The sequence below is a fragment of the Cyprinodon tularosa genome, unplaced genomic scaffold (assembly GCF_016077235.1).
Source record: "Cyprinodon tularosa strain WSP-4 unplaced genomic scaffold, ASM1607723v1 ctg322, whole genome shotgun sequence".
Taxonomy (NCBI): domain Eukaryota; kingdom Metazoa; phylum Chordata; class Actinopteri; order Cyprinodontiformes; family Cyprinodontidae; genus Cyprinodon; species Cyprinodon tularosa.
The window spans coordinates 130,192-150,934 of record NW_024039033.1 but is presented as its reverse complement, the minus strand read 5'-3'; the positions used below and the strand labels follow the sequence as shown (position 1 = coordinate 150,934).

General features: G+C 37.3%; 2 protein-coding genes across 4 annotated transcripts in view; both read right to left on the bottom strand.

Moving 5' to 3' along the window:
* The window catches only part of LOC119788640 (proto-oncogene tyrosine-protein kinase Src), a 33,429-nt gene extending 24,006 nt beyond the window's left edge, over positions 1–9,423 (bottom strand). For both annotated transcript variants that reach the window (XM_038293182.1, XM_038293183.1), the window contains exon 1: positions 9,105–9,423. The gene's annotated coding sequence lies outside the window, so the exon portion shown is untranslated. The remainder of the gene's footprint in view (positions 1–9,104) is intronic.
* A 2,013-nt stretch (positions 9,424–11,436) lies between these two features.
* Positions 11,437–19,219, bottom strand: manbal (mannosidase beta like). Of its 2 annotated transcripts, none has more exons than XM_038293169.1 (3): positions 19,196–19,219; positions 18,662–18,851; positions 11,437–11,953 (listed from the first exon to the last, which is right to left on the bottom strand). In XM_038293169.1, exons 2-3 carry the CDS (start codon positions 18,809–18,811, stop codon positions 11,843–11,845), a joined length of 261 nt encoding a protein of 86 aa, XP_038149097.1. In that variant the 5' UTR covers positions 18,812–18,851; positions 19,196–19,219; the 3' UTR covers positions 11,437–11,842. The 2 variants fall into 2 exon arrangements, with proteins under 2 accessions (XP_038149097.1, XP_038149096.1); XM_038293168.1 differs by having other exon boundaries at positions 19,077–19,210.
* Positions 19,220–20,743: the final 1,524 nt, after the last annotated feature.

Genomic DNA, 20,743 nt, shown 5'->3' with positions numbered 1-20,743 from the left:
TTTTTACGTTTATATACACTCACCGGCCACTTTATTAGATACACCTGTCCAACTGCTCGTTAACACTTAATTTCTAAGCAGCCAATCACATGGCGGCAACTCAGTGCATTTAGGCATGTAGACATGGTCAAGACAATCTCCTGCAGTTCAAACCGAGCATCAGTATGGGGAAGAAAGGTGATTTGAGTGACTTTGAACGTGGCATGATTGTGTATTTTAGAAACTGCTGATCTACTGGGATTTTCACGCACAACCATCTCTAGGGTTTACAGAGAATGGTCCGAAAAAGAAAAAACATCCAGTGAGCGGCAGTTCTGTGGGCGGAAATGCCTTGGTGATGCCAGAGGTCAGAGGAGAATGGCCAGACTGGTTCGAGCTGATAGAAGGGCAACAGTGACTCAAATAACCACCCGTTACAACCAAGGTGGGCAGAAGAGCATCTCTGAACGCACAGTACGTCGAACTTTGAGGTAGATGGGCTACAGCAGCAGAAGACCACACCGGGTGCCACTCCTTTCAGCTAAACAGGAAACTGAGGCTACAATTTGCACAAGCTCATCGAAATTGGACAATAGAAGATTGGAAAGACGTTGCCTGGTCTGATGAGTCTCGATTTCTGCTGCGACATTCGGATGGCAGGGTCAGAATTTGGCGTCTACAACATGAAAGCATGGATCCATCCTGCCTTGTATCAACGGTTCAGGCTGGTGGTGGTGGTGTCATGGTGTGGGGAATATTTTCTTGGCACTCTTTGGGCCCCTTGGTACCAATTGAGCATCGTTGAAACGCCACAGCCTACCTGAGTATTGTTGCTGACCATGTCCATCCCTTTATGACCACAATGTACCCAACTTCTGATGGCTACTTTCAGCAGGATAATGCGCCATGTCATAAAGCTGGAATCATCTCAGACTGGTTTCTTGAACATGACAATGAGTTCACTGTACTCCAATGGCCTCCACAGTCACCAGATCTCAATCCAATAGAGCATCTTTGGGATGTGGTGGAACGGGAGATTCGCATCATGGATGTGCAGCCGACAAATCTGCGGCAACTGTGTGATGCCATCATGTCAATATGGACCAAACTCCCTGAGGAATGCTTCCAGCACCTTGTTGAATCTATGCCACGAAGAATTGAGGCAGTTCTGAAGGCAAAAGGGGGTCCAACCCGTTACTAGCATGGGGTACCTAATAAAGTGGCCGGGTAGTGTATATTTATTGGGTATAATTGCTGCTCTAAGTGGGTCGCTCTTAGCCTGGGTGCCATTCCGAAATTAGTCCCGCCCACAACGTTTGAGGTCGGGAGGTTCGGTCTGGCATTGCTCAGTAGTAGCGCGAGTATGCTCGCACAATATCTGGCGGGCCAATCAAATTGTCAGGGCGGCTTTATACGATGATGGACAGATGATCAACAGTAACGTAATCAACCATGTCACCAAAGCGCGCTTGGGTGACAACAACAATGGCTGCCGCTGGAGAGTTGAGGTGAGTAGATTCTGCTATTAGGTCTGTTCTAGAAGATATCGACAGGAAATTCATTTTAAAAGAGGAACAGAGAAACGCGATCAAGTCTCATCTTCTTATTCTAGGCGTGAAACTGCACGCTTTGATTTTTGTTGACAACAACTATGTGTCGCTTAACATACGTCACGCACTCCGTTGCTCTTATTGGTTGTAGGTCTATCCAATTGAGTGCAGAGGCATTTTTTTTCCTGGTTCGTTCAAAACACGCCCCATAATCACAGCTCTATGGAGCAGTATCAGACTCATATTCTGACTAGAATTGAGTAGGACTACGTCAGGCTAGGTCGCTCTGTCAGCTACAGGCATTTTTTCCAGTTTATACAGTCCAGTTAACGAATAATTGATTACTAAATTGGTTGACAATTATTTCAATGATCAATTAATCATGATTAATCCAATTAAATGTTTCAGCTCTAATGGCAATGAAGATGAAAATAAGCTAATATATGACATCACAAGAATCAAACTAATAGGCCTCCAGGAGAAGGCACTCCATTGCCTATATGGGAAAGAAGAAATACCTCAAAGAATTAATTCAGAGAGACAAGAGGGGGAAAAAAACTAAATAAATACAACAAGCGACATGTGATATCACGGCCATGTGAGGGAGAGCTTTGAGTTTTTATGAGATTGCATTTTTGTTTTATTAGTAATATACTCCACAAAAATCACACATAAAAAACTGACAGCAGGTCTATGCCAAAGAAAAAGAAACATGTCTGCAGCCAGACCACCTATGGACTTTACAGAAATGTTAAGGCACGTTTAACCAAATGCCAAAAATAACAAAACTAATCTTTGAAATCAATAATCTGCTGTTGAAGGCTGCACTGCAGCTAAGTTCTGCAACATAACCTCGGAGTCATTACTTAAACTTCCTTTTAATTGTTGCAGAGAAAAAGCTTTTCTGGATGCAGAGTGGGGCACCATAACCAAGAAGAGTAAAATCTGTGAATGGAGCGTTGCTGACAGCAAAAGATGTAAGGTAAAGGCCAGACTGAGCTGATGAATGAAAATGTGCTGTATTTATTCACAACTTCAGTTGCTCTACTCCAATTAGTCTAACAGCTTTAACAAAAAAGAAAAAGGTGTGGCCACAGAAAGGAGACAGGAAAAGTGCAAAGCGGAAAAGAAGGATGATATGCAGCAAACATCAAAGGTAAGTTAAGGAATCAAACATTTTATATGCAAGCGAAAGCAAACAAGGAGTTAAATTCAAACACAGCCTGCAGGGAAGCACCAATGTCACCTCCATAAAGGCCTGTCCATCATCCTGTGCGCCTGCTACTGTGCAGCTATACATCTGAGTAAAGGCAGGAGGGAAAACAAAACCAAACCCAACACCACCCCAAAAAAGAATCACCTAACCTTCAACACTTTAAAATGATTTCTTAGAAATGTTTTATTTGCAGAGGCCAATTGCTTTCTTATGTAAATTTTTATAAGGATAATCAATTTTACTTGTCACTGTTAAATGTACATTACATTGTACATGAAATTTGACCTCTGCATTTAACGCGTCCCTTGGAGCACACAGGAAGCAATCTGGATCTAGAGTCTCGCTCAGGGATCAGAGTGGCAGACTGTGGGGTTTGAGCCTTCTCAGAACACAAGTGCTCTTCTTCAAACCAGCCCATCAGGCCCACTCTTATTTTCATAATGCTCTTTTTTTCTAAAATATCTTTGGCCGTAAAATGCAGAGATTTTTTTTTATGATTCACATATGCAGAGCCATTGATTTCTTTCGAGCAAACATCAACTTGTCTTCATGCTTAGATCACACATTTTTAGACTTAGTAGTATGCAAGTTTTAGATTAGGGTCATCATGAAATCAAAATGTCCAACCTGATATCAATTCCAAAGAAAATGTCGAATACTCAATTTACTTTTTGATACCATGGGAATAAAAAATGCCAAATAATTAGAGGTAAAAACAAAACCCCATTTATTAACAAAAAAAAGGTTCCCACTTCAATTTAAATGTGCTTTCTCAACAGAATCATATATTAGTCAAATATTAATAATTAAAAAATAAATAACCCAAATATAAAAACAATGCAATAATATTCTTAGTAAAAAAAATATGTATTTTTCTGTTATATGCAAATCATCTAGATATCTAAAATTTTTAATTACTAAAAATATGCAAAAAAAAGTATCAAAACCATGCCAAATTACCACAGCATTGTATCCAGAAACAGTATTTGAGCATTAATTCTTTTCAGAGTTTTGGTGCTCTATACAACCCTATTTTAGATGCTTTAATCTATCAAGTAGCAATAAATCTATTAGGTTCTCCTTTCAACACAAAGGACCATCAGGCTAAAAAACAAACACCAACTCAAAGGGAGACAATTTAGGAATAATGCAGAAGAAAGAGCGCATGATTGAAGAGACATTTTAAGCCTAATTAAACAAACTGTCCTCTCAATGAAAGGAGGCAATGGTCCCTACAGTCATGTCTTAAAATACCAAAGAGCCAACAGAATTTATCATTTACTCCGCTTTTATTCAAGATATTAGATCAAACCATGTGAACTTTATTGTCTAAACAGCAGAGCTGCCTCACAACTTTTCCTAATATGGAAGTGTAATATGCTAAATATCTATAAGCACCAAAGTGTGGATATATTTGAAAGTGTCTTTTAAAGTAAAGATATAAATGTAATAACAGAATATTTTGCAATATTTTAGATAAAAAAAAAGAACAACTTGTCTGCGAGTGTTTCAATATATGACAGGGGTGTAGAGGAACGTGGGACAAGCTGCCTGCATCGCTTAGGCTGCCAGAGACTGCAACACGAACAGCCACCTGAGCAGCAGGAGGGCAGGGCAGGAGGAAGGAAGTAGGGAGGGAGATGAAGGTGTGTGTGTGTGTGTGTGTGCTGCTTTAACAAAGAGGGTGGATACGAAACAAAAGCTCCTTCCAGCTCCTGTTGCTTTGATTGCTTCACATCTTTCATCTTCACTTCAAGCATAAATCCTAAATAACAGCATTCTTAGGTTGCTGTCTCATTGTTTTATTTCTGATTTTTCTGTCGTCTTCAAAATACAAACTACTTTTATTGACAATGTATGCAGGAAAATAACATTTGAATTAGAATATAAATATTTTCCTGTATGAGAGATATAAAAAAAGAAGTAAAAAAAAAGGGAAATCCAAATCCTGGTTTACTCAAAAGCACATTCTGAGCTACCTTTAGTTCACAATGGAGTTCAAGAGCACTTCATATTGATTCCCGTTCATCAGTCCCCCGTCTTCCTTACCGTCTCAGACCTGATGGGGTCTTATGAACTCGATGACCCATTTCTGTACATGAACTGAATACTGAGAGTGAAGAACAGAAATTATGGGCAGGAGAAGGAGAGCATAAAGGAAGAGCGCTCAGATAGCTGACAGGAATGCAGGTTAAGAAAGCAGGCAAGTACCAACACCTATCAAGTACTGAAGATACATGAAGATGAGGCTAATAAATTCATTCCTTTTACATGCATGCACCAACTGTTTTCCTTTAATTTTTTTTGTTTAAACTCACATATTTTCTCTTTTCTGTAACTGCTCTTCTAGATCACATTCATTATAAGGAGTCTTTATAGTATAGTTTACATTAAAATTCAAAGCTATAGCCCTGCAAAATGATCCTCAAGCGGTATCCTGCTGACATTTATGCCCTCTGTATTTGACGTATTTATACAGCAGCAGATCAAAGCTTCATTAAAAGGATTCGTAGGACTGGTAAATTGGCATGGTGGCATGAATCATTTAGTGAACGACCTCAGTGAGGCGACATCTCCTCCATGGGGTCATAGTGAAGCTAAGATGTGTTTCTGATGGTTATTATTCCAGTACTTTTTGCTACACTGACACAAATATCTCTGCAAAACAAAACATGTTCAAACAAGGTGCAAGGTCCTGCTCTTAGCTGTAACATCCGGACAGTGGGGGATTAAGCTTAGTAACTTAATGCACTTGCAGAAAGTGTTGAGGGAATATAGTAATTGTGATAGAATAAAAATAGTCAGAAATATTTTCAATACTAATGCTGCTATAAGGTTAAACTGCTGGAGGACTAAGGGACGCCTTTCATTCTGCAGCATTGGTTCGTTCCACCCATAACTTTATGCTTTCTCAGTTTTTATCCTGTCATAGTCGCTTCATCTGATCTGTTCACGATTGACTATGACAACATTCTGGATTGAAATATCAGCACCTTTGGTGATAGATGTTGGAGTGTGGCCTTTTTTTGCAGTTTAGGCCTGTTTCTCTTACTATGACAGACTGTATGTACTCTCTTACATCCGCTCACATGAGAACTGATTTGGAGGCCATCTGCCTGGCTGTTTTTCCAGTACGTGGCTGACTGTGTAGCTAGTTTACAATAACAGTTCCGTTTTGTATGTCTGCTTCAATTTCCTTTAACCCCAGTCGGCCTCAGGAGATGGCCGCTCACACTGAGCCTGGTTCTCCTGGAGGTTTAGAACCTGTTAAAAGGAGTTTTTCCACTCCACTGTTGCTGCATGCATGCCTGGTGTGGGGGGATGGCTGACGAGTCAACTGGTTTTCCTAGATGGAAACGTTTAACCAATCTGACTGTATCGTCTCTGTAATTTCCCCTGAGATGATATCTGATGTGAATTGGTTCTATATAAATAAACAGAATTAAAATCAGGTGAACAGAAGTTTAACTTTTCAAACAAGTCCATGTCTAGTGCTTATAGCGTAATAACATTTAAGAACTTGAACTGAAACTTTCTGAACATCTTGACCTCTGCTTCATTCACCAATGTACCCCTATGGTCTAGAGACCAAACATATGGAAAGTTTTACACCAAAAATATAAAAGCCAACCAAATATTTCACACAAGATCTTTCAGCTGAAGGATATTTCAATATTTAATCACACTGACAGGACACTTTTCCAAGTGTCCTTCCAAAAATCACTACTTCAAACGCCATTTAAACAGTCAATACAAATTATAGAAAATTAGTCATATATGGTGGCCCAAGGAACCTGAAGCAGCATTCATTTTTTACAATTGAACCATCAAAAAAGTTGTTTTTTTAAGCATAAAAAGCAGATTCAGTGCAGTTTTAAATGTGAATCCCATTCTATAAAGAATCTATTCTAGCATGACTTAATAAAAAGAAACTGTCGCATTTAAAAGAAAACGGAAACACCTCAAATTTGTTCACAGACGACCTGAGAAATCGCCCATTTCTCACCTCCGAAAGGGGAAATATAACTAAAACTGAAAGTAGTCAAAGAACCAGTGAACTTGTCTAGTTTAAAGGAATTCCTGAAGATCCCACTCCATCTTTCCACTTACATATAGGCTAAACATCTGAGTTATTGTTTTTACTTCTAACCAGGTTAGTTTCTCATTAGGACCTGATGTGTATTCTTGGTGAAGAAATGTTTGGAAAATTTGCCTCATATGCTTTAATGCCACGCTTTAAGTCTCTTAAGGGCTACTATAGTTAGCGTTAGAGGAAAGAACGGCAAAAACAAGTTTGGATTTAAAGATCCCTTCACTATAATCAAATATATGGTCAGATATTCCTACTATTTAATCCTCCACAAACCAACACATGCACACTTTCCTTTAGTGGAGCTGCAGTTTTTAGACTGGACTTTAAGCACAATCTAAAGCTGAAGAGGATTCACGGTAAAAGTTACATGAGCAGCAAAACCACAAAAATCCACCTCATCCAGACAGTAGCAGTTGCCACTTTGTGCTGCAGACACTGAAGGGGCACCACACAGTGTTTCAGTTCAATGGGTAAATTACAGTTTACCCCAGGGAATGGGGGGGGGGGGGGGGGGGGGGGGGGGGGGGGGGGGTTGGGTTTGGCCCACAATGGCTTCCAAAGATCAAAACAAGAGGAAATGTGGACATTAACAGTGCCGTCTTCCCTTGCTTTAAGATGTGCAGTGACACAGAGACGTAAGGGAAAGACAATTTCACCATGCCATCAAGTGAGGTTGTATTTGGGCACAACAAAATAAAACAAGCCCTTTAAGATCTTTCCTTAATTAACCTAACATAGTAAGAAACGTGCAAACCTGGGAAGCTTTTAGAGAACAACAAAACAACAACAACAAAAAAACGCTTCCATTCCATCCATCTTTGACTGAAGGCTGTTGCAGCCACTCATCCAGACCATAAGGAACGCCTGCTTCTGCATGATTAATTTTACAGGACGCAATGATCCTCTGGTATCAGGAATGGACAACAAGTCATTAACTCAACAAATTTTAACTGTAAGGTCAGCTTGTAAAATAAACTCTAAGCTTGGTTTAACAGATCCCTCAATAAAATAAAGAATCTTGTATTTGTATTATGTGAACTCATAATAAAACTGTTCATATTTACATATACTCTATAACATTTTTGGTCAAATTCAAATACAACAATCTGAATAGAGTCCAGAAAATATGCTAAAACATCAGCTTGTTTGATTTGTACAGTGAAATATTTACGGAATAACCAGAAAGCCTTATTTAAACAGATTTAAAGGTCTAACAAACATATTTTCTAATGTTTGCAATTCCTTATTTACTTAACAAAACTGGAGATTATGAGATTTAGCTTTAAGGAAATGAAAACACATAAATTAATGTTTGGAACTAATAATTAAAATTGATCAGCCTACATCAAAAACAAAATTAAAGTATTATCTATCTTTTTTCTGTACTTTTTAAAACATGTTAGATTTATTTTGTGGCAACCCAATAAGATGCTTGATTTTTGCTCAGGTTTGAAGATCAGACTCATTGGAATCCTTTAACTTGTTCATAGTAAAAACTGAATCCAGTGGTTTGTGGAAATTAGCTGGAAGCAAAAAAAATCTCCAAACCCAACTGGAAACAGATAAATTGCACAATTAAAAATTCTATTTCTACGAGATTAAAACCCCAGTTGTCAGCAAAGCTGCTTTCAAAGAAAACACGGGGTGGGGTGGCAGCTGGGAGCAGCAGCTGTCAAACTGAATATGGAAGGAAAAAAAACGGAAAATAATCATAGCCATAGAAAAAAGAAATAAAATAACACCACTGGCTGCTTCTCTGAATGATCCATACCAGATAAAGAATAATAAAAAAAAAGATTTATGAATGAGATCAAAACAAGAAGAGAGTCTTGGATCCGACAAACAAGGTTGTTTGCGGCCTGATGAATCAAAACAGGTGCTGTTTCTGCTCCATTTTGAATTTCCACTCAGTAGTTGGCTTTTAAATCGTGTGCCACAGTTTATGTTGGCCTTTCCCCCCCAGAATGTTAAGGACCGACGAGGATCAAACGCGAACCATTGCATTTTACGCGTTTGATTTGAAGGGGTGTAGTAAATGCGTCCTGCTGCACAGATTGGATGATTGGATGATGGCACTGGATCCACGCTCACTGGGTAACAATGAAATGCCACTCGGTGCGTGGGGATCCTACACCGGCTGTATCTATTATATACGCACTGTTAAATTTAAAGCCATGATCTTTAGGAAAAACAACTAAAATATCCAAACAGCATTGCCTCTATGAGAAAAAAATAATAAACAGAAGCTGGAATAAACTGAACGTACCTTTAACGCGTCTTCAGATTCAGAGACGCACCGCCAGAACCGCTCAGATCCGGACGGCTGTCCTCATTAAAACAATAATAGAAACCTCAGGCCAGCCGCCAGGCCCATTTAGCGAATCTCAGTAGAGTCGCAGAAGGAGGAGGTCATGATGAGAGGCTGGCTTTAGGAGCAGGAGGGCAAAAACAGCCGGTGTTATGCTGCGGTGGGCGAACACTGTTCAGCTGGGGGGGGAGCCGACAGCGAAGCAGGAGTGGTGGAGTGAGTGAGTGAGCAAAGGACTGGCTGAGCTGGGGGAGGAAACCAGGGGAAAGCGCATCACTGACGAAACACGGGAGCGAAATATAAACGGAGATCGTTTACGCTTTTTTTTCTTACGCAGCGGCGTAAGGTTCTTTGGGAATGCGCATCATGTTGCGCAAGATTCTGTAGAAAGTCGCTGCTGCGTTTCCTGCAGAAAACACATTTTAACCCGTTTTTAATGTCTTACAGCCGTCACGGCCGATTGTATTTCTTTTTATTTTATTAACTCAATAGTTCGGCACCTCTTGAATCACAGCTTTTTTATGAGATAAAAAGCGGTAAGCTTAGTTTTGGGCGATGGGTTCGGTTGCTAAGCAACACGCTTTCCTTACGACAAGAAACGTGACGCATTTTACACTTAAGTGAATTTATGTAGTAGACCAACAAAAAATATCATTCTGTGGATGTCTCTTTAAATTTAGGGTCTAGATACTTAAACTGTTTAAAATAAAGTAAAATTAATTTGGTACTTTTCTATAAATTAGAATTTAGCCTATGCCTCATCAGCAGGGACGGAGCTAGATGGGGCCCATTTTTTCCTTCTAATACAGACTGTGGCAGCAGTAATACTCTGAAGGGGAATGTGCAAACTTATTAAACATTACAATTTTTCATATATTAACTACTTGACAACAGAAACCCTGCAGTTAATTATGCACATCAATTTACAAACTTTAAAGATGATAGATACAGAATTCATGCTCTTTTCAGAACTAAATTTTGATTTATTAGGGGTAAGATAAAATGATGTGCCTCTTCAAGTCTTCAGTGAAATCATAGATAAATAACTACTTTAATAATAACTTAAAAATGCATTAAATGTGGGTATTAGTAGATTTAAATATCATTTTTTTTGCAGAATGATTATTGATAAAAGTAGGTAATGACAATTTAAATATGTTCGCCCCAGAACTTAAACCTGAAAGAATTTTGTCCACTATACCTTTCATCTACACAGCATAGATGTTTAAATATATGCATCTATTTGTTAGCAAAGGCTTCAGGAAAGTATAGTTTTTCTTTATTTAGAAAATATGGATGTGCTCGTTCCTGTTGGAACAAAGTAGATTGACCCTGAGGTTCTGGTCCCTTTCGGCCACCCCTCAATTTTTATTGGTTATTTTCTGGCTACGCCTCTGCTCATCACTACTTAAAATCATATTTAAATTTAAAACGGGAATTGTTGGCTATCACTTTGATAAAACCAACTATTATTTTTACCTAAAATGCAGTTTTATAACTAGTATGGAACTTTTTACATCTCTTTGCAGGTGATGAAGCAGACTGGAGATGTTTTATCGTTATCTCCCTTTTATCTCCTTTCTTTCATCTTTTCTCCTTTTTCTTTCCTGTCCTACTTAAATTGCAGTGTCCATATAATCTGCAATACTCTCTGCATGAATTATAATAAAGCTATTTATATGCGTAAATAAAGCGGAAAACTATGGCGATAGCCGTACTGCTCCAATTGTGAAATTAAAATCTGTTTGGCTCTCTTTGGCATCAAGACAATTATTCTTATTGCCACATTGCCAGACAGGACACTTTAAAAAAAAAAAATTATATTTAACATTAAATGGCAATTGTTGGCTATTACTTTGATAAAACCAACTATTATTTTTACATAAAATGCAGTTTAATGACTAGAATTAAACAGAAATGGATTTATTGAACATACACTTGGGCAACTTCAGTATCCACGTTTCTTTGAAAAATAAATTACATTAAAGGACTTCAGAGTCAAATTCGTAATCTATATGCAACATTATTCTTATAATTCGGCTTTAATGATATTATGCTTAAAAATCTTTACGATTTCATTTTGAACAGCCCCCCCACGTTAAAAAATGGCTTGAATTTTTTTTTTTTTTATAAAATCAGTATATGGCACCAATGCAGCTTATATTTCAGGTTAAGATTTGATATAGAAACCTAAACAAATAAAATGGAAATTTTAAGACAAACATAACTTACCTATTTGAAAAACTTAAAATAAAACTGCATACATAGAGACTTGAACAAGCAAATATTATTTCAATTTTCTTTTATACAAACATATTTTAACAGAGATCTAAAAACATATTTGCAAGCAGGAGGCAGAGCTAATCGGTTTGGGAAAAACAGCTATAATAAAACCTGACCTACTTATTTAAACAGACTGTTTTAAGAAATATTAATTCAGTATTTATAGCTAAGAGGCTTTCTATTAGTTTTAATCCACATCAACATAATAATAAATGACAAGATAAAAAACAAACACTATCAAATATGCAGCTGTATTAACAATTGGCATTTATTGTGAGTGTGATGACTGACAACCGGATCAAGCTGAGGATCATTCTGAAGTGTCTTAGATGTAGTGGATTATTTTGATAACTGTGACTAGTTTCTAATTGTGAAACACAAACGGAATACAAAAAGAGGACACAGAGACACATTTATCTCTTCTTTTTGCTCTCTTTCTTTTGTTTCTGTCGAATCTGCGGTGCTGGTCCTTTCGGTTTCTTCATCTGATCACCAGGTTTGCCTTCAGTGGAGTCCGTTTCCTCCTGCGAAGCAAACACCAGAAACGAAAAAAAGAAAATCTCCATGTGATTACGAAGGCTGGGATGAGAAGACGTAGATGCAAACCACAATTACATAAGTGCAGTCTGAGGATAATGCTGATGCTACTGCAATTTGGAGTGCAAAATAACAGGAACATTGGTGCTGATTAATAGACATTTTCACTGTGATTTTGCTGGTGGCTCATTTTTTGCAATTTCAGCTCCACTAAAGAGACAGCTGAATTAAATTCCAACATGCATGCTCACCCAACAAAAGAAATTCTACCACATTTCTTCCCGTCAGCAATACCACTGTGAGTGCAGCTTTTGTTCTTTTAAACACGCTGTTCAAGATGAAACGGCGACAGACTGAGTCGTTTCTTAGGGAAATCTGATAGTGTCACCTGAAAATAGAACCATTAAACAGAGGATTTAAATGCTCCCGTCTATAAATAACCTCAGCATTTGGAGTATGAGGAGTGTGGCTTTCTGTGGGTTTTCATTAGATTTTCACAAATGGGATTTGAATTACCAAATAAACTGTAATTGTCCATTTTTGACTAATAACCCAAATGAAATCCTTCATAAAGTGGAGAGAATGTAATTTTAATGTGAACTTTTCCCTTTTTTTATCTGGTGGCATAAGTATAGAAAGCACAATTATTTAATAATAATAAAAAAAAGAATTGATGCAAGAGTTTGAGTTCACTTTAAGTTTAATCTCTGAACCAAAAATAGCACTCATAACAGACACAAATATCTTATTTAGTTAGAAGCTATTTGGTTAAATTTAGCAAGCCATTTCTTTTTTCTTTTTTTTTTAAATGGTAGAGCTCATTGAAATGGCTGGTTTTATTGCAAAGGACATTTTAAAGGCATTTAAATAGATTCTAAAGAGTTAAAGAGAGCCAATTTCAAAGCTTGATGACAGCCTGCTTCTTCGCTTTTAAAACTGTTTTTTTGGTGTTTGACTTTATAGTTCTCTTGGAGCACTCCCTTATATCGAACTAACAGTCTAGCAGTGTTGGGCAAGCTACTTGTCCAGTGTACTGTAGTGAGCTAAGCTATCAGTTACTCAACAATAAATTAAGCTTCACTACACCAAAGCTACCACCTAAAGAATTATAGCAAGCTAAGTTACACTAATGTGTTAAAAGTAGCTTAACTACATCAGAAGCTACTTAATGTTGTACCAACCTAATGTCAATTCAAAATGAGTCTGATACACTGGTTAAAATATTTATTAAAGATCAGCCAATGACATAACACAGTGTAAACATTGCTTTATGATCAGCATATTAAAATAAAAACTGAAGTAATTACTAGTAGACAAACTAGTAAACAATCTGCTGTTATTAGAACCAAATTAAATGTACTGTGTAGTGTTCTACACATGGAGACATGGCTATGAGTTTGCGTTCAATGGACATCTCTAGGGAAAACAAAACCCTACAAAAGGCATCTTATTTCTTTAGGGTCTCCCTTAGAGCAAAACTTCTTCAGACCTCAATTAAACAGTTGATTCAAGTAACAAATGAAACTGTTTAAAGAAGGTGAAAAAATAAAGAAGCTAATTAAGTGATACATATATTTATGTCTCACCATATAATTTAATTTCTACCTACATATTTATTCATTGTATTTTTGGAGGCAATTAATTGAATGCTTATTTATTTATTTATTGAGCATTTATTTATTTATTTTATATACGTTAGAGCTGTTCCTCCATACCTAAAAACAGATTTATGTAATTATCCTGTCAGGTAAACTAGGCCATGGAAATACAATATGGAAGTTTCACTACTTCTCTCTAATTAGAGTATCTTAGTGGCACATATGGGAGAATTATCCTGCCATAATGCAAGAGCACATAATTTCAATTTGAGAAAAGAATTTCATCTTCTTGCACTCAAAACTTATAATGCTCACACTCAAAACATGCGCTCTCTCTCAAATATTTTCTCTTCATTCTCAAATCTTTGTTTCTTCTCTCAGATTTAATGCTTCTTGCACAGATATTTTCTCCTCTCACTTGCCTCCTCTTCGCGCTCTGTTTGAGTCTCAGATACGCTCGCAAACCCGTAGGCTCTGCTTGAGGATTTTTTTTTGCCCTCACTCGGATTGCAGTTGGATCGTCGCCTAGCAACCTTTCCAGCCAATAGAACGACAGCCTCGGAAAGGGTGCGCTTGTTTAACCCTACTGAGTGTGCCTGTGCTACTACGCCACTTAGAGCGTCAGCTGAAACTGCTATTTACAGTAGCTTGTGGCTGATTGTTGTTTCAAAATAGAAAACCTGGTTTCATTACTTAGTTATGCCCTGGATTTTGTAGCGTTTGTGGAAGCTACGTCACTACTTGATCAAAACAATAACGTTGCTACAGGAAAGTTACTTGATAAATAAAGCAGCGACGCTACGGTCAAGCTACTGGAAAATGTAGTTAAACTAATAGCTTCGCTACATGTAGCGGCGCTACTGCCCATCACTGCAGTCTAGTGATGATTTGAGGTGGAGTTTTAGAAAATGGAAGTTTTCCTGCTTAATTTATTCATTTGCTCTATGCAGCGAAAAGCCCCACTGCATGACAACTCCACTGCCGTGCTTAACACTTTGACCAGTAGAGCCTTTGCATAAAACAAATCTTCTTATTGTGGCCAAATAAGTCTTTCTCTCTAACTCCACATAAAACCTTTTTCCAGGAGACCGTTGGTTTGTTGATGCGGACAGATGCAAATTTCCGTTGAATTTAATGGTGTCATCCTCTCTGTCCAATAAAGTTCAACTTCAAGATTCTTAAATAAACTCCCCAAATATTTATTTATTTTTTTTTATTGAGCATCAGTGGTACATTATATAATTTCCATACAACATGATACTCATATTTATATTTTAACCCCCCCCCCCATCCCAAGAAACGGTGGGACACCAATTTTGCAGGAGTAGATATTTAAAAATAATCTAAAAATAGACAATAGCTAAAATAAATAAATAAATAAATAAAACCTCCCAAATCTTATCTTATTTTTATTTTTTTTATCATTGGCTGATTGGGTTAAAAACCTGGAATCATCACTCAGGAAGCCAAGAATTTTAATTACATTTTAAATAAACAGATTTAACATAAACCATTACTTTTAATAATGTTTACTATTTTGAAAACTTTCCATATAGGAAGAAAGCTGAAAACACACTAATAACAGATATATTTTTAACAATTCACAAACTTTGTTTTGATCCCTACTTAAAGTCCATAATAGATCTGCTTTCATTGTAGGCGTACCACCAAACATTATCTGGAGATTTGATGCTACTGGTGCTTTTTTGGACGTCGGAGATGCTGTAGAGGCCTTGCAGATACAAGGATGGAACAGAACTGTGAAAAAGCTGCTGCTTCTCTGTAACTTGATTTTGCTTGGTTTTTCACTCTTCACATGTCCAACTCTGATTCAAATCATGCCCCATATACATTACCTGGTACTGTTCTTAGCCATGCAGAAAACTATTGGATGGATAGCCAAATTTAATTAAATTTACAATTCCCCACGTTGTCCAGATAAAAAGTTATTGGCGCATCACCCCAAGGTCTGTTTGCAACATCGTTTTTATTGGTTCTGCTGCCAGGAGGGAACTAATAAGGGTTACAGCTAAGCTGTCAAAAAATGATTGTGAATTATTAACATTTTTGATATGAATTACAAAAATAAAATCCTATTTATGACTTGGTGATAATTTTAAGACCTATGAAAGACTCATTTAAGACATTTTAATACCAATTAAAGGAATAGTATATGGGTGTACTATTCCTTTAAGGCCTTATTTTTATATTGAAGAATTCAATGACTTTTTAAGGATCCGCAGGAACCCTGTACAAGTGATGACATAATAAAAAACCCAAATATAAAACCTGTTTTTTAATATGTGAGAGATTCATGCCCATGTGGTCACTGTATGAAACTGTTTTCCTAGCAGATTACTGAGGCTTATTGACAAAATGAAGAGTCATGAAAAGTAAGGGTCCTTTTTGAAGTCCTGCAACTGAGTCAGCAAATTTGTCCTGGTGTCTGCTTACATTCTTAACAGCGGTGATCTATTTCAGTTCAGTTTAATGAAGAGAAATTGTTGGTGACGGCTATTTACATTAAGGATCTCCTGTAGCTGCCTGTGTTACATCAAATCAGAAGAAGCTTCTGACTGGAGACATGATGTAGAGGATGTTTAGGATCGTCAAAGATGCTTTTCATTTTATTAGCAATCCATCTTTGTAAAATTTAGGGCTGCAATTTAAGAATAGTTTGCTAATCGATTAATTTTCTGATTAATCGATTAATAATTAGATAGCAAAAGGTTCCTTAAAGAAGATTTGTTTTACAGAATTAAACTAAAACATTTCCACTTGTGGAGTTCTGGATAGAGCATATTGACAGGAGAAAAAGTTTTTTTTAAATTGTAAATGATATGAGGTATTTAGACATTTTTTTCACAATTTTGGCATTGTTACTGCTCTAAATGTGTTGCTCTGTCAGCTAAAGGCACGTTTCATGGTCCATATACTCCAGTTAACAATTAAACCATTACTGAATTAGTTGACGATTATTTCAATAATCGCTTTAATCCGATTAATCATTTCAGTCCTAGTTAGATTATCTTCAGAGGTTCTAGAGTTGTAGCTTTTCTTTGGCTTGTTGAGCTTTTTTTTTTTAGTTACTGACTGATGTTGCTCCTCCAACCCATGATTAGCCTGGACAGCCACTTATTTACACGGAGTGTAGTTCAGTCTGGTAAGGCTCACTCTTCAGTCTAAAACAACCTGCATCAATCACAGGGTGGGATGCTTAAGTTTAAACTTGAGCTAGAATTACCCATAATGCAAGTGCGCTTTTCTGTAACCATAACAGTCAAGCTTGCAGCCACAATGGAAAGAGCTGGATATGTCTTTATAATATGTAAAAAAAAACTATTTTTTTCCTTCTTTTTTTGCTTCTCATCCATAGTTATCCGACTGGTTCTAACTGGTGTCCGCTGACTCCGTTAGTCCCGTCCTGGTCTCACCTTTGAAATCAGGCTCTAGCCGCACCTCTCCACACTGATATGCAGTGAATACAGCACAAGTCCGTCCAGCTGGCTAATGGATGCCGGTAAAAGAGAGCATTGAAAGATCTGAGCTTCATCTAAAAGTAGTCTTCTCTCTAACCTCTTATAGACGCTTTACAGTTGCGTTTCCAGTCTAGTCTGTTGTCCAGCTGAGCACCAAACTATTTATACTCCTCCACCATCTTAACGTCTTCTCTTGTGGTTTTAATCAGGTTTGACCTTTCCTGTTTCTTAAGCTCCACATACGTCTCCTTTGTTTCTTCTACCGGTACATTCAATATAGAATGTATGTTTCCACACCATCTTAAAAGCAGTCCAGCAGCTCCCTGCGCTCAGCTACTTGTGCGTCTCTGATATCTCAATGACTGCAAAGTATTTCTGCAAATAACAGGACTCAGTATTGTACTGGAAGTCTGACATTTAAAGAGTAAAACGTTTTTTAAAGTCTAAAAACGATGGTCTGTTTGTCAGGTAATTGCCGGCTACTGCTGAGGCTTCCGCCTCAGTCCTCTGGAGTTTCTGACAAAACAAAGCCGCCTCAATGATGCTAAATACTCAACAGAAACAAAAATAACCTGATCATCACAGCTTTTGTTTCTTTGTTCAGATGAAAGTTGTAGTGGGTATATGAAAAAAACCTTAGTCTGATCACTCACCAAGGCTGATGAGAGTATTTTCAGGGTAAAGTACCTTTAATGTTGCTGGATTTGGCCTTAAAGCAGAGGTAAGAAAAGTATAGAGGCTGCTTAGAGAACAATATCTAAACCAGATGAGGCTCCTTTTAAAAAGGGACTCAAATTTTTTTTGTCTATTTTTCTTTTGAATTTTTCCAGACGGATGCAAACAGTTTACCATCTACGATTCCTCATCCAAGCATCCATTAAATATGAAACTTCAAAATAATTCAAAAAGAAAGAAGAAGTTTTTTTTAATACATCCAATCTGATAACTTATGGAAGAGGATTAGGACCACTGAAAAAAAAAAAGTTTACTGATTTTTACATTTTATTTCAGTGGGAAAAACATGGGAAAAAAAAGTCAGAATTCTGACTTTTTTCTCAGAATTCTGAGGAAAAAGTCAGAATTGAGAAAAATCAACTATTTTCCCATGACAGTGGTGTTGTCCAAAGTCATTTGCCTCTGGTATACAGGTTTCTCTTGCGTCTTTGGTGCTGCTAGTGTGGTGCCTCTGTAGGTGAACCTGCAAGTTTGTCGTGTTTCCAATATACCATACCGCACCTTTACAATACTTTCAAATTGCATTTTTTTTTTTACTCCTTGGACCCCCGTAATAACGCCCCCTGGGGTAGGGAGGTATATCAATATTAAAAACTAGAATAATGGTATTCAATCGTTTTTACAAACATTGATATTAATCTTAATATTGATTTTTATTCACAGCCATATCTATATATATATATATATATATTTTTTTTTTTTTTTTTTTTTTTACTTCTAAAATTACCATAACTCCTAGCCAAAAAATAAACTCTCTTAAGCATATATTTAAGAACTAAAAACTCATTTTGATGATTTGTATGTTGTCTAGCTGGAAGGAAAACCATTTTTCTAGCTATGGGTGGTCTGCCTGCCTCTGCTCCTCTTTGGGGTGTCTACCCACCTGCTCATTACTCTTGGATGAGGGGAAAATGACAGCCAGGATACAGATAAGCTGGAAGATGGCTCCAAGGAACAGCCCATAGCGCAGGATGCTTTCCAGTAAGGTGGGCTCAGGTACTTCAGGAGGGGACAGGTCCAGCTCTGCAGACATGATGCTGCTGTGTTTGGATTTATTTCATCCGGTGAACATTCTGCCAACAAACAGCAGTGAGGTTAACCAACAGTGTTAAGAGGGTGCAGGCTGCTAACATATAATAATAAACAACTCGCTATATGTTATCCTGTCGAAATAAGACATTTAGAGAGGAGCTGCAGAGCCGATCTGTAGCCACAGGGAAGATCTGGTAAAACAAAAAGCTGGACGGAAGTAAATCTGCGTTAAATCCGATCGAGACTGCGGGCAGAAAGAAACTCACCGATAAAGAAGAAAGTCTTGACTATTTATTTAGTCTTCAAATTTATATACGTAAAGAAATGTGAAGAATTGTACAGAGAATTTATCCCAAAAAAAGAGAGAGAAAAAAAAAACACACACCGGAAGTGACGTATTGAACATGTCGTCTTCTTCCCTCCACAGAGAAATTTGATTTGAGCATGCTGACCTCTAGCGGTCATCCGGTGATTTGTTGTTGTTTTTTTTTAACGATGAAATATTTATTATTTTTATTTATTTATTTTTACTGATTTGTTTTAATCTCGAAGTAATTCAAAACAGATGAAAGATTGCGTTGGGTATTTATTATTATTTACATTATTATTACAATATATCATATTATTATTCTTTTCTTTTGTAATGAAATTATTACTTTAGTAACATTCTTGCAAAAATGTGTTATTTTGTTAATTCTCCCAAGGCTACAAAAACACAATGATGAAGTAACAACATCAAATAAATGGTATATATATATAAAGTGAATGAAAATACTACAGTGTGCATTTATTCCAAGGGTGTGACTAAAAAGAAGAATTGAGAATGTTTAACCAGTTTCTGGTTTGGTCATACAGGTCACTTCGTCTGGATGGCATTAATTTGGCTTACCATAAAATTAATTTAAAAAAAAAACTGGTGGTTAGATCAGGACTAAATCCCTAATGAAACAGGTTTCTCACATATAAATCCCTAAATAACCAAGCTCAATCTGATATCAGATTCCTTTACTTTAGTGACTAGTGGTCTTTATGATTTTAAGGCAGCTAGAAAAATGGGACTACAGAAAGGGTGAAGACTTGCTGCAAAGGTCAACAGGCCGGTATTCCTACCGTCGAGCCACGCTGAGGACCAAAGCCTCTGTACATCGGTCATTTGCTTAACCCCTGCACTACCACCTTGCCCTCTTTTATCTGATTTTTGATTGTTCCTAACAGAGCACTTCGCTCTCAATCTGCAGGTTTACTAGTGGTTCCTAGAATTTCTAAAAATAGAATGGGAGGCAGATCTTTTAGTTATCAGGCTCCTCTCCTGTGGAACCAACTACCAGTTTTAGTCCTTGAGGTAGACACCCTGTCTACTTTTAAGGGTAGGCTTAAAACTTTCTTTTTTGATAAAGCTTATAGTTAGAGTGTCTTAGGTTATTTTGAGCTATCTCTATAGTTGTGCTGCTATAGCTTAGGCCGAAGGAGGACATAGGGACCACTTTTTCCTCTCTCTGCTACGTTCTAACTCTATTATCAAGTTTTGCATTATTTATTAGTCTAACCTCTGACTCTCTGTTTTTTCTTGCCATTGTAGCTACATCTGACCAGGCACGCTGTTTAGCTGTGAAACCATCTGGGAAGGAGTCTTCAACACCTTCAATTAATGATTTTGGGCCTCTTTTTCGGTGTTCAGTTCTTCTTCTCTCCTAGAAATAGTTATGGGCTCAGTTTTACTTCTAACTGCTTTTGCTCTCTGTATCACCTTTGACCTGAAAACTGTCTCAGAGCACATCAGCTTAACCATTTCCTAAGCAGAGATACTTATAGACCTAGTTTATTTCCTTTTCTAACATAGAACGTATCCATTGATCAGTGCTGCTTTTTCTCCTTTGAGTGTTTATACATTTTTATATTTGGAAATAGGCTAAAACTCTCTGAGGTTGTAAAT

Coding starts and splice junctions, on each gene's coding strand:
- manbal (XM_038293169.1), bottom strand. CDS start 18,811: ATGTCTGCAGAGCTGGACCTGTCCCCTCCTGAAGTACCTGAGCCCACC. Junction 11,954..18,661: donor CATCCAAGAGTAATGAGCAG/GTGGGTAGACAC, acceptor TTTGCTTCGCAG/GAGGAAACGGACTCCACTGA.